Source organism: Rhododendron vialii, chromosome 10a (assembly GCF_030253575.1).
Source record: "Rhododendron vialii isolate Sample 1 chromosome 10a, ASM3025357v1".
Lineage (NCBI taxonomy): Eukaryota > Viridiplantae > Streptophyta > Magnoliopsida > Ericales > Ericaceae > Rhododendron > Rhododendron vialii.
The window spans coordinates 57275-72426 of record NC_080566.1 but is presented as its reverse complement, the minus strand read 5'-3'; the positions used below and the strand labels follow the sequence as shown (position 1 = coordinate 72426).

Sequence of the window (15152 nt, the reverse complement as noted above, 5' to 3'; positions counted from 1 at the left end):
CAGTTGAATGTCTTCTATATATTGGATAACCATCCGCATCTATACAAGTTTCTGAAGAATAGCTTCTAGGATAATGATTCTTACACTTGCCCTTTTCCATACATGCTCTTGTTAGATGTAATTCTCCACATGGTCCATGCATCATATGCTTTAGGACCATTGCATACAAATGTGGATACTTTTTCTTGTCTGGTATTTTAGCTGAAATGGATGCATCAATTTTCTAAATTGTATCAAGCTTGAATGGTTTTTTGAGAATCATCAACATATGCACATGCGGCAGCCCTCTTTTTTGAAATTCAACCACAAATGTATATGCAGCTATTGGACCAAAGAGTTGATTTCTTACTATTTCTTTCTGCAAATGTTCAAGTTTGCTTCTGAAAACTCTAGAGACCAAATCAGGTCTGTTCTGAGCCTCTTCATGTGGTTTCATTTCATCTCTTATTTCTTGCCAATTGGATTACATGTCATTGTGAGGAAAAGATCAGGCTTTCCATACCTTTCTACTAAAGTCATGGCATTCAAGTATCGCTTCCGCATGTCTCTTGGTCCTCCTATAAAAGTACCTGGAAGAACAATACGTTTGCCAATCTTAGAAGGATCAGCTTCACCATGTGCAATGCTATCAACGATTCCTTGGTATAAATCAGCTCGGATCTCTTCTTGTCGATTTCTGAAGTAGTCTAACCTTGAAGTCTCAATCTTAACATACATATCAACTGTGAACTGTTGCAGAAGCCGCGCAGATTCTAATAATATTGCATTTGTATTTTTTCTGATCTGTAGTCGATATGCGTAGAACTCTCGAGCTAAAACCATGTTAACTTTCTTTGCATTTTCCTGACGCACTGAACAGGTAAGAAGATTTTAGGTTTTGCATAATGTCAATATATTTACTGTTCTAGTCACATGCGTAATACAATGTATATCAGAAGTTGGAAGATTTACCTGTCGTTTCATTGGTGATTAGTTCTTCTGCTGCGGATGAGTGCACTGGTAAGATACTGCTTTGTGCCAAACAGGACCTTGAGGCACTTGTTCTTTTAATTTTCTTAATTCCTTGATGCCATCCTGGTTCGCCCAATGGAAACAACAATGGATATTGAAGAGGATCATAACAGCCAAAATAATAACTGATTGTTTGGCTATGCCTATCATGTTTGTGAACAATTATATCACGCTCTTGTAATTCTGGAGCCTCTTCATTCTCTAACCAGAGAGCAGCGACTTGTGGCACAGTTGGTGGCAAAGCAGTGTAATCTGGAACTTTAGGATCAGCTTTCAATACTATTTGACATTCATCAATATTTGGTAAATGAGTAAGACCACGGAAAAATTGAGAATATGGATTTTCCTCTAGCACATGGATCAAGCTTGAAATAATGTCGGGCTGCAATTTATCTTTATCACCTCTTCTGAGTTCAGCTTCCTTTTCTGTATCATAAAAATATAGTTGCAAATATGATGGCATTTGTCCCGAAGGATAAAGACTATCGATGAAATGATAGATTTGTCCTTGTGCTCGAAAAGTGTAGACTCCATTAACTCGCTTTGCAAATGCAGGATCAAGATGCACTCCCATTGATGTAAACGCCAAAATCTCATTGTATGGTTTTATGTATTGCAGAAAATGCATTGAATCTGGCCCTGAACCTGAAAATAACTGCTGAAGGTTTGGAGGAATAACAATTGGATCAAGAGAAACTTGTCCTCCAGAGCAGCAGAATTTTGGTGTTTCATAAGGGAATCTTTTGGCACCACAATGTTGACAATCTTGTATATGTGGTAATTTGAATGCTTCTGTCGGTATACTTTGTTGTCGTGAAATTTCTACAGGGATGAAAGTATGCACTGTAATAGATATACTATAATTTCAGCTATTCTTAATTGCACTTTAGAAATGAATCTTCAAAAAGTATGTAAAGTAATTATATATCATACGTTGATCATGAAGTCTTGAAGTTGATCCTGCTGATAGCAAATGTATAGGAGGAGTATTATCCTCATCAAGCCTTTCCTGCTCATTAGAAGCATTATCTTGGATATAGCTATTGGCTAACCTTGATTCAACATTTTCTTCTGCACTAACTTGTTCTCGTATCTGAACTGGTAGAAGTGTGTTTTCTCTTTGCGATCTTCTTTCTGCATACAAAGTTCTCCTCCGTGCATTTATCCTGTTTTTTTCTTCTTGTGATAACTCACAATATGGTTTTCTTATACGTTTGTTCTGAGACATTGTTCTTTGCTTGCTAAGAACATGTTAAGAACTCTATCAGAGTAATGTTTTTTGCATTTTAAGCATAGCCTATTGTTCTTATGTGTATATATAGATATCTATATATATTATATATATATATATATATATATATAAGCAAAATATTTATGAACATGCATGTTTGATTTGAGTGGATACAATAAGAATCAACTTTACTTTATTAGTAAGAGGAATATGAAGAGCCAAATTTTCAATTAGATCAAGCGAAAAAAATATAGTCAAACCAGATGTTTGAGCAAAAAGAGACCAACTTCTGAGGTAATTATTACTATTCTAAAGTCTAAAAAGATATAATCCAAGGCTTTTTTGTATAGGAAAAGCATTTAATGACAGTCATAAAATGACATGCATGGCAGTTTGACAAAATAGTTGAGATGAGAAAAAGAAATGAAGGAGAGAATACATGTACCAGCAAACGGAAAGCACTGGGAATTAGTGAAAACCAACTGGATTAGGAAAGAATTGGATTAGCAGCAGATCAAAGTGCAAGCCTTCAATGATAGTCATAAACTGACATCCATGGTAACTTGACAAAATACTTCAGATAACAAAAAGAGATGAAGGAGAGAATACGTGTACCAGCAAATGGGAAGCACTGGGAATTAGTGAAAACCAACTGGATTAGCAGAGAACTGGATTACCAGTAGATCAAAGTGGAAGCTTTCTTGTATGAGTTCCATGACAAATTGGATGTTTCAGAGAAATTATTGTTTTTGTGCAAAAGAGAGAACAATTGTAAAGGTAAAGAAGTAGAAGAAAGCTTCTGAAAGAGGCAGTGTATGTAGTAAGAGGAGCACGTGGCAAAGGGTAAGAGTGTAAGGACAAAATCCATGGTTAACTTGGAGTAAAGGAGTGGGATTAGAGATCTAATTCAGAGATACACTGTAGTGGAAAATCGTAGCATTAACTAAAAGGTTAAAAACGTGGCAACGATTAAGAAGTCTAAGTAACAAATGCATGGTGCAGGTAGAGTAGGAAAAGGATAACTGGTAGAGTAGAGAAGTGGTATTAGTCAGTAGGCAGGCGCAAAAAATGGATGAATACTTGATTCTTGTCTTAATATTCTGTGTGTTTAAGAATGCTTTGTTTTTTTGTGCGATATATTTTTTTCCTAGTATAAAACTGCTTTTTATATTTTCTACAGAGAAAGAAGGGAAGAGGGATAAATTAATCTAGTTTACAAAGAAACAATACAATCTAGTAGAGAGTTCTATATAACTACTGGTTTTTTCTCTCTTACTAATAAAAAGGAGCGGGATAGAGTAAGGTTTTTGATCAAGCATTCATTCAGTAGTACGACTTTGTAATTGCCAAAGGATGCTTAGCATATTTTGAGAGTAAATTCAAAACTGCAGAGTTCAGAAATTATACTATCCTAACGTAACACTGGCTCAATCTATAATGATAAGGACAGATAGAAGTTTTTCTTTGTGGAGTTGCCAAATTTGTATGAGATGATTACCACTTTCCATAGAAAATATACAATTTGTAGGGAGGTATTCCTGAGCAGATACATTTAGTTACCGAACACGTGATGTTTAGGAACACGTGGTAAATACGATTAGACTTATCGTCGGGCAGTATGAAGAACAGCGATATGGAACAATGACATGTGAAGTCCTTGGTCCATGCAATCTGTTCGGCAGAATAAAGGCCAATGACATGACAAGTCACTGGTGTAAACTATCTGTTCGGCAGATAAGAGACATTCTGATTACGTTTGGACCAAGTTGCATGTGAAGTAGATGGTCCAAGCCGTCTGTTCGGCCATGGGACGGCCGAACAAAGAAGGAGCTCCAATCGAGAGTAAGAGTAGAGGGGACATTCTGGAAGAGTCCAGAAACAATAGTATTCCGTTTAGGCATAAGATCCCGAGAATATAGGATCCGAGAAAGATACCCAACGAGTATGGGATGTTCGGCTCTTAATGGAAAAGAATCCTAAAAGGACTCTTTTCCATAAACTGATAAAGGAAAAGAGAATCCTTGATATCCTGGGTTTCCTATATGAGTTAGGAATTCTGTAGCAATAAGAATGCTTGGGCAACAAGCATACGAAAATATATAAATATGAGATAAACCTAGAGGCAAAAGGTACGCAATACATTGGATTATTCTTGCTTTCCTACTGATAATTAGGGTTGAGTTTTCTAGTACGTGATACTAACAAAGGCATCGGAGGGCCTTTGCCACGAGAGGCAAAGGTGCACTCACCCCCTGTCTATTTTGCAGATTAGGGTTCAGACGTCGAGCTAGGGTTCCGGTGAAGAGGCACGAATAAGCCGTTGCAATCCAGTTGATCCGAAGCATCAATTGTTTTCATCCCCCTACACAATTAGCTTAGCTAAATGCACGAGCGGTATATAATCCCAATAGTGGACATATATTAATACACTTGTACATAAACAGTAGAGTTGATCCACATAAAGCAGTATAAATTGTCATATTGCTAGCTAATTACACCAAAAAACGAAATACATAGCCAATGAAATGTATCAGAGGTTGTTAGCAGCAATTTGCTATTACAAATTTGAGTCCAAACAGAAGCACACAAGGAAACCAGCAGTAGTAGATCTCTCAAAAACAAAAGGCATAGTCATGGATAGATTGTTAATCCATCTTTTGATAATATCCAAAAACGACCAGACAAACTTTTAATAAACTGAGTCATAGATCCTTTTGCTATCATTTTCACCATCTTCTGAGAATGATCAGTACTTGATCTGCCCAAAAACACATACTGGTGCAGACATTCTTGAACTGTGTCTTCATAATATACCAAAATGACCAGAGATTAACCTGAAGCTAAAGCCAATCATAAATCCTTTCCCTCTCATTTCCAGCATCAAGGACGACAACTTTAACCTCAAGGTTTGGCAGCATAGTGATGAAGACATAATCATAGAGTTGAAGCTGCAAAGCATTCAACAAGGGATTGAACATAGCAGCATTCAGATATCCACTATCAATAGATATCGTCCAAGTTCTATTTCCCATCCGAACTGAAATACTCTGCAAGTTTAGGTCTTCAAGCACAGGTTCAAGCCTAGTTTGAAATTCCTGCATGATAAATAGATTTTCTAAAGTTAGGAAGCTGATGGTACATCAACTAAAACTGGGCCATAACTATAGGAAAGTAAGCAAGCTCAAAGATACCTGCAGATAATTCACTTCTGGGGTGCAGCAATATCCAGACTTTATGAGCGGTAAATTACGTAGGATTGTTGACGGTGAACAAGCAGTTATAAGATTACCTAAAGTTATAAATGCCACTACTAATTGTAAGTTGAACAAACTAATAAATCATAGCTAGATACTTTTCAAAATTATGATAATAAGCTTTACAAGATTTTGGTATTTTTCACATAAGTTACCTTGAATAGAGTGGAATCCACGCCAATGTTCATTTAGTAACATTGTCTAGTTATATGACACTTCAATATCATTTTGATCAAGGATTATCGCATTGAAAACCCACTTCCGCTCACACATTAAAATAAGCTTATAGTTAGATGTGATGCCATGGGTTGTACGAAACTCACGCCAACCATTCCGCATCACAGCATCCACAACTTGAATAGGCCAAGCTTTCGACCCATGTCTTAACAAAATCCAAGTGCTTCTACCAATCCCTTCAAAAGAACTCTGTAAACCTTGGGGTAGCAGCTAGGCAAGATGGACAAATATAATTTCAGTAATTAACAATATAGAAATACTAACATGTAAATCACAGAATGGCAATTCAAATAATCATAATCATCAATTAAATGGACAAACCATGGTAGGAGCAAACACAAGGAGTTGTGAGATACGCTTAACATACCAGCATCGGTCAACATCTACAAAATACAAAAGACTATTAAAATCAAAACCAATCGAAATTTAAACCACTGTTAACTGATCGGCATACACTATAATCCCATGAATATACCTGGAGTGCTATAGCGTACGAATGAATTATGCACGAGAGCATCCAACCATTTGACTAAATCATCACGTACAGCCCATATCAAATTATCACCCAAACCCAATACGTCTCTGTATTCGCGCACAAACATACTATAAGCTTTATACTCCAGCTGTCCACCATGTCGATACCTCGCAACAGCAGCAATCACCCTTTGGCCTCGAATAGGTAGAAGACAATAAAACCCTCCATGTAGATTTTGAGGATTCCGATGTTTTACATGCACCCAACGGCGAAATGGAACAGGAACAACCATCCCACCTAATCACAAAATTAACAATTCATATTCACCAAATTCCAAATGACATATAATCAATATCTAGTGAATGACAGAAGTGAAGATAATTCAATCAATTTGAGAATGTCCACCGCTCTCTATCCCATTCTATTACTTCACGTCAGTGCACAGTGATTCTTTACTTAGGCTCCGTTTGTTTCGACGTAAAATATTTTTCATGTAAAATGTTTTTACAAAAAACAAACTTTAAACTTTTATTTTCCGGTGTTTGGTTGGAACATATAAAATATTTGTCAAAATTATTCTGTGATGCTAACAAAAAGAGAGCTTTTTGCTGCTACATTTAATCTGAAAATTTGAGGGGTCCAATCGACTGGTGTCAAGTGAGATTTCAGAGGGACTAAGAAGCAACATTGGCTGCAGTTCAGAAAAAAAGAAGCAACAATGGCTCCGAACCGCAGTTCAGGGGACGGGTACGTGTTTTGGCACCGAAAACAAAAATGACTTACGGGGAAAAAAAGAGGAAAACGTTTTCACCCTTTTGATGTACAATGTTTTACCTTGAAAATATTCTCCTCCTTTTTTTTTCTAGCCAAACAACGAAAAATGAGTAAAAAACAACACATGCAGTAACCAAAAAGAACAGAGCAATGAGCTAAATTGGGCTGCATTCACAATCAGAAATGAGTAACGAAAAAGAACAGAGCAATGAGCTAAATTGGGCTGCATTCACAATCAGAAATGACAAATTACGCAATGAAAAAACAACACATGCAATGACCAATAAGCAAAAAGAATAGAGCAATGAGCTAAATTGGGCTCCATTCAAATCAGAAATGGCAAATTACGCAATGAAAAAACAACACATGCAATGACCAAAAAGCAAAAAGAACAAAGCAATGAGCTAAATTGGGCTGCATTCACAATCAGAAATGACAAATTACGCAATCAAAAAACAACATATGCAACGACCAAAAAGCCTGAGGGACCGGACAGAAACCACAAAACAAGAAATTACCCATTACCTCGCACCAACGGGACCGGAACAACCGAAGAAATGGCAAAAATCCACGAAACAAGCGGCGTAAAACCCAAACACCAGCTGCCAAAACCTTTGTCTCTAACAAAGCCTTTCTCTCTGGCTTTCCCTGTCTCTCTCTGGCTTTCCCTGTCTCTGTTTTCTTTTCTCCTATGAGATCAACTCATATATACAAAACTTCACCCAAAAACCAAATGTACACCCCCCTTGCTGCCACGCAGCCCACTAACCAAAACAAATGTCCACAACCCCCACACCCCCCCCCGGCCTTCTGCCACGACTCCAAAACACCCTTTAAAAAGCCAAGCGAAAAGCCATTCTTATTTAAGAGGAGTAGGATAAAAAAATATTATATTGAATTAAGCACTTGAGTTATTCGATTGAGCCAATTTTTGATAAGACCATCAGCAAAAATATTTTAAATTAATAAGTGGTCTGAATCATTTGTATGGGACCCGAAAGTGAATTTCGTATGTTAATATGTACATGGTCAATCAAGTCTTCCACTTGCCAAAAAAGAAAAGTGCAACGCTATTATAGGTTGAACAAAAAAAAAATATACCTTTCTTGCTCAATCAAGTCTTTCACGTAGCCAAAATCACCACTAAAATTCAAATTTAAATTTTAGATGAACATGTACAAAATGAGTTCCATCTCACATATTACTACCAAATAAGTGGCCATTTAATTACATACTCAAAACCAATGTCCACCTTCTTGAGTACCTTGCAGAGATTGCATATGGTCAAATAGTTTCAAAAAAATTCGACCAAAACGAAGTCCAAGAACTCATTTAGCAAAAGGCAAAAGTACTCCAGTAGTTTCTTAATGTACCACTGTAACAAATAGGAAGGCAAGATAATACGCACATTCATCTTACCAATATAACCTCAATTGTAATAGGAGAAAAGAAGAAGAGAAGATATTGTTACCTAGTACTTCAAACAAAACCCGGATTCAAGCCAATATTGTAACAGCCCTGATTTTTGAAAGGTAAAAATTTCGTTAAATATTTGAATTTTATTTGAATTACTTATTTTTACTTTCAGTAATCCGTCGTAATTAGATTCTAGTCCTTCGGGGCCAATTGAATTAGATTCCAACCGACTACTTGGAAGAACCAAGCAACCAAACTCACCTAGTTACTAGATGAACCTTTTGAATCTCTTGAACCATTTTGCCTTTACCCATTGGTCAATAGAAGTTAGGGTAATCTTTGTCCATTGGACAATAGGCCTCCTATTAAAATATGTTGATTAGTACATATATATAGTATTATATGGGTTTATAAACACATGTACAAGTACAAATATGCATTGTTTATTGGGTATTCTCCCACCCCTCTATTATCCATTGGTTATTAACCATTAGGGGAATTATTATCCATTAGGTAATAGCCCCAATCTTCCAACAATGTACAAAGTTTTATTTAAATAATCAAGTATGGATTTTCCATGTGATTTTATGCATTAAAATATTGAGGTATATCTAAACCCTAGATTTCTAAAGTACTTTATTGATTAAACTAGTACTTGTACTTTATTATTATTTTAATGGAAAGAATTCTAGCCTTTTATTTTATTGGGGTACTTGGTACCACATCTATATTTAAATATTGGGTATTTGTAGACATGTATCTAAACCCTAGATTTCCTAATACTTTGTTGATTAATTTAATACTAGTACTTTATTGTTATTTTAATGGGGAGAATTCTAGCCTATTATTTAATTGGGTACTTTGTACCACTTATATATTTGAATTTTGGGTATATGTACATATGTATCAATACCCTAGATTTGCTGGAGTACAATATCCATTAGTTTATTGGAGACATGTGTCTAATTAGGATTGTTTATGGGGTATTTGGATTTGAAAACCTAGTACTTTTTGTACCTAGCCATTAATATATATATATATATACGGGGCGGTTCCAGGGACACCCAAAAAAACACCTAAAAAAATACCTCATAGTTCCCGATCAAATTTTTATGATCCAAGCCGCTCAATGTGATCAGAACGTGATTTTAAGGGTACCCATAAGAAATCGGAAAAAAAAATAACCGGGAAGGGCTTGATCCGAACAGTTCCGAACAATTTTTTATTGAACGGTTCAAATAAAAACTGGTCAAATTAAGTCTTTCTCGGACATTTTTTTTGCTAATTTCTCGCCGGCACCCTTAAAATCACATTTTGCACACATTGAACGGTTTGGATCATAAAAATTTGATCGGGAACTATGAGATCGAAATTTGGGGTGTTTTTTTAGGTATTTTTTTGGGTGTCCCTTGAACCGATCCGATATATATATATATATATATATATATATATATATATATATATATATATATATATATATATATATATATATAAGTGTACTAGAGGTAGGGGTGGCAAATTGAACCCAGACCCATCAACTAAAAAATAGACTCAACCCAACCCATTTATTAGTTGGGTAAGAATGGGTTCAAACCCAGCTAACCCATTATTAGTTGGGTCATAATTGGGCATCAATTGGGTCAATTTAAATTACCCAATGGGCAATGAAAGTAACCCACCAAATTCTGTCTCTTTTGCAATTATGCAATGAAAGTATTTCCCAGAGGAGTACGGCCCCCTCCCTCCCTCTCTCCCTCGCCCCCCACCCCACCCCACCCCACCCAGGAGCATGGCCTTCTCTCTCTTTTTTATTCAATTGTTTTGTGCTAAATCACACGCGTCCAAAAATATTTTGAATGGTCCGAATTAAAAATCAATTGTGACCGGTAACAATTATTTTGACCAGTCAAAATTGAAAACACATCTCATCCATTAATTGCGTGAATGGACCTGTGAAATTGTGCTCCGCTGTGAATAAATTTCTCTCATGGTAGTCCCGCAAAGGGTTTGGATTAAAAATTTGACTTATTTTTTTGTCCTTATTCAAATTTTTTTTGCATTTTTTTTGTTGTGTCAAACTTTTGTGACTTATTAATTTGTTTTGATGAGAGGAATCGGAAAAGTAAAAAAATTTGATCGAAACTTATAATTTTTTGAATAAAAACAAAAAAAAATCAATAAGACAAAAAAAATTACTTATTCTCGTCTTTTTGAAAAAATTGATGAGTTCCGATCATAATTTTTTTTTACTTTTCTAATTTTTCGATCATAATTTTTAGTATATATGTAATTGGGTTAATGGGCGGGTCAGGTTTGTTTTAAAATAAATGGGTCGGGTTGGGTATGGGTAATTAGACTCATAGTTAATGGGTCTAAATGGGTCAATGACCCATTAAAGACCCAACCCACTAACAACTTACCCAATTTAACCCAAACCCGCCCGTTTGCCACCCCTAACTAGAGGGAGAGAGAGAGAGAGAGAGAGAGAGAGGGGGAGAGATGCCGAGAGAGAGAGAGAGGGAGAGGGAAGCCGAGAGAGAGAGAGAGAGAGAGAGAGAGAGAGAGAGGAAAGATTTGGTTGTACCTTGACTGATTCCCATGATCTTTCTTCATCTTTTCAAATCTTTGGGTGTATATTCTTCCTAGCCAAAATCTATTTCCCCATTGTACTTCTATTATTGTTTAAGCACCAAATCTTGTACAATTTATCCTTTCTCTTCATCAAATCTTCCAAAATCTTCCAAATCCAATTCTTGGTACAAATCTAGCCATGCAAGCCTAGGGTTAGGCCTTGATCTTTCAAAGATTACCTGACAAGTGTCAAAATTTGAGGTATGGAGAGAGGGGGGGGGGGGGGGGGGGGGGGGGGGCGGGCTTGAAGAGAGGAGAGAGAGCCAAGAATTTCCTATAAATAGGACCCCATTCCAAGCATTTGAACTCACACCTTCACTTTTTGCTCCAACTTGTCTCTAGAATTTCTTTGTTTTTTCTTTTGTTCTACTTGTTCTTAAGTTCTTCTTGTGTTCTTCAAGAAACTCATCCAAGACCGCCACTAAACCGCCACCCGACCACCCTCCGATCCAAAAAGCTTAAGTAGTTTAGTCAAGATTAGGTTTCGAGAGAGACCCTTCTCTTTCGAAGCTACCGGGAGCATTCCGTAGGAGGTTACTCCGTCCGATAGCCGACTTGCCTTTCGTAGTCGTCACTACCGCCAAGAAGAACGGTAGATTCTCCCTATCTACTACTCCTAATTATATGTAGTGCATCCTTACTTACTTATCTCGAAGTATTTGTATTTTTGATGTTTAAGATGGTTATGAGTATGCATATATGAGTTGCTTGTGTTACTTGTGGTGTGATAAAGCATAAGTGATTTCACTCCAAGGGCGTCCGTACATGTGGCGTTGTGCTTTGAGTAAGCATAAGTGATTTCACTCCAAGGGCGTCCGTACATGTGGTGTTATGCTATAAGTGGTGATTGAGCATGATAAGTAGTATTGAGTTGGATGATCTTGTTAGACTATTTCATGCTTACTTTTGTTCTACCGCGGAGTCTTTGCATGTAAACGAGACACGAGAACTGAGAAAGTAGAAACATAACACCTAGGGTGTGGATAATGATGAGATGTGTTTTGAAAACCCGTGATGTGGCCGGACTTGGTAGCCCATCGTGTGGATTGCGAAAACCACAATGTGGCCGGACTTGGTAGCCCATTGTGTGGTGTGGGTTTTGTGTGCGTTCCAATGGAATCCCGGAATAGTGGAACCATTGTGAGATTGTGTGCGTTCCCATGGGAACCCGGAGCAGCGGAACCATGGTGAGGTATGACTTGGTTATCCGCGGTACGGAGCCAATGCAATTGTGTGCCAATGGGAACCCGGTGCGGCGGAACCATTGTGAGGATACTCGGGAGACCGGGGCGGCGGAACCGAGGTTGGGTGTGTGGCTTGGTTATCCGTGGAGAGGAGCCAATGCAATTGTGTGCCAATGGGAACCCGGTGCGATGGAACCATTGTGAGGATACTCGGGAACCCGGAACGGCAGAACCGAGGTTGGGTGTGTGGCTTGGTTATCCGCGGAGAGGAGCCAATGCAATTGTGTGCCAATGGGAACCCGGTGTGGCGGAACCATTGTGAGGATACTCGGGAACCCGGCGCGGCGGAACCGAGGTTGGGTGTGTTAAACAAATGATTTTGGAAAATGTTGATTTGTATATGAAAATGGAGACACGGTCTACGATGAGTTGCGTAGGAGAAACTCGGAGAATCTTGGACACCAACGATAGTTATATAGCGATTGCGGATGTGTTATTGATATTGTCTTTTGTAGCTGTGTATACACGTATCATGTGGAAATTGATGTTTTATTATAACCTATTGTTTGTAAGTTAAGATAGGTGGGTAAGGATTTTTCTATTGAGCTTTCGTAGCTCATGGTGTTACCTTTGGTGATCCTGACATATTATATCGGTAGCGACGCTGGTATTATGTGTCAGACTTTGTAGATGATCAAGGTGAGCAGTACACCTTGGAGGCCTTTGGAGCTGAAGAGCTGGCTCAGATGGAGGAGCAGGCGGAGCTGTAGTTAGGAACCTTAGTTCCCTTCGCTTGTATAATAAAAGTACTCTCATGAGAGTTATGATGTAATAATGAGCCAGACTCACTTTGTTTTTGTAATAAAATGTCTTCTTTAACGTACCCAAAATTCGGGGCGTTACAAATATCACTTGAGGATATCTTCTTTTTCTTCTTTTGTGATTCGTTGGCATATTCGAAAGCTTTTTCTTCACTAAGAAAACATTGACCAATGAAAGGATCAATTTCTTTTGGGTACTCATTCAACTCTGATGCATTTTGTTCAAATTTGATCACCCTTCCTCCATCATTAGGAAGCTGATTTAGGTCGATATAAAATAATGGTTCATCCATTGTCCTACAATTACAACATAATGCCACACCAAAAAAGTTTAATTTAAAAGGGTAAATAACAAAATCAAAAATCAAAATCTAATAACATTTTTTGGATTACAAATGGGAGGTGAGTTTGTTTGTAAAAAAAATCAGTGGTTGAAATTCCCAACTATAATTTTGCGCCTTTTTTAGTTTCATTTCATTCCATTTCTATAAAAAAAATAAAAAATTAAGGTTATGTTTGGAACTTGTGGAAAGGAAAGGAAATGAAAGGAAAATAAAAGAGAGGGAAACTGGGAAGAAAGTGAATTCTTTTCTCTTATTTGGTTGTAGAAAGAAAAGGAAAAGAAACTATGAAGAAAATGATTTTCTCTTGTTTGGCTTCAAGAGGAAAATGGAAAGAAAAGGAAAATTTTGGTTCTTCAAAAGTTCAAATTCTAGCGCCTTTGTTTCTCCATTTTTCTCAGCATCTACTCCAAGCTTTCCTTTCTTTTCCTTCCTATTTTCTTTTTCTTTTCCTTACATAAGAACCAAACAACTCCTAAGGAGTTTTTTTTATTTTCCTTTCTTTTCTTTCACTTTCCATAGGTTCCAAACAGAGTCTAAATCGAACTTACCTATCACACTTAAGAGATACTCATTTTAAGTAAAAAAAAAAAATTGTATTGGAGAAAATAGTGAATCCATAATAGTAAGAATTAAAGAAAGATGACTTACCTATCACACTTAAGATGCCTCCAAGTTTAAGCCAATGGAATAGAAAAATCTGCATAGAGAAAATAGCTTAGAATACAAAACAGGTGGAATTTGGAACACTATAAAACCGAAATAGGAGAAAACTCACTTGGTAAACCCCCAATTTGCCTTTTCCCCATGGAGGTGTTCTTGTGAAGTTTTCAGGAGATGAAAAGGTAAAGTAGGCAAAAAATGAAGAAGAAAGTGAATTTTGTATGTATTTTTTTATGTGAAAAAAGAAAGGACTTGTTGGTGGGAAATTGACCGCCAGTTGTTTTGGTGGCAATTTTGTAATTAAGAAAGAAGGATAGGGTTAGATTTGTCAAATTATATATAGAAAGTTTGTTCAGATTGAGTCAGAGAAGTAGACAAAAATGGTCAAAAAGTAAGTAAATGGGACCCATTAAACATGAGCCCATTAGGCTTACTTTAGCATTAGCGATGTTCTAAATGCATTTTCAGAAGCTTTTCAAAAAAAAAAAAAAAAGCATTTTCAGAATGACAGAACAAGTGTACAAAGTATTGCCTGTAAAATCACTGACAAATCTTTTATCTGAGTAACACAGTTCAGTGTCTAGAACATATGACAGTTCAACATTGTCAGGCCATGGAGCGATTCTATGGACACAAAGGAAAGTGTACAGATTCATACACAGATGTTGTTACGGCCTAACATTTTTATTTATTTATTTATTTAATTATATTGGTCATTTATTAATTGGGTGTTATTGTCGGGTCCAAATTTGTATTTTGTGCACTATGGGTATTTATTGACATGGTTGTAATTTGGAGTATAAGAATTTATTTTGTTAAGTAAATTTTATAAGTATGATAACACAGTTGGTATTAGACTAGATTTCATAATTAGTTATATGGTTTATATTAACATTGCGAGGTCTATAATACCTAGTAGCTTATTAATAGGGCCAAGAGAGAGCGTGAGAGGAAATTATTATATTAGACTAGGGTTATTATTTGTGGGACAATGAAGGCGCAGTCGAGGGTTTTGCTTGGTGGGAGATTTGCCGAAGTGGTTAGTTCCTCTTCAATTCTTGTTTGTCTGTTCCTTTTCCCATTTCCAGTAGTTTATGGGCTTCAACTAGAAAAC

At 36.8% G+C, this 15152-nt stretch overlaps 1 protein-coding gene across 1 annotated transcript; it reads right to left on the bottom strand.

Moving 5' to 3' along the window:
• Positions 1-5039: 5039 nt before the first annotated feature.
• LOC131304450 (uncharacterized) lies at positions 5040-13327 on the bottom strand. The gene is made up of 8 exons (XM_058331692.1): positions 13098-13327; positions 8084-8125; positions 7508-7671; positions 6209-6505; positions 6055-6116; positions 5652-5943; positions 5434-5531; positions 5040-5337 (listed from the first exon to the last, which is right to left on the bottom strand). The coding sequence occupies exons 1-6, from the start codon at positions 13325-13327 to the stop codon at positions 5698-5700; spliced, it is 1041 nt and encodes a 346-aa protein (XP_058187675.1). The 3' UTR covers positions 5040-5337; positions 5434-5531; positions 5652-5697.
• Positions 13328-15152: the final 1825 nt, after the last annotated feature.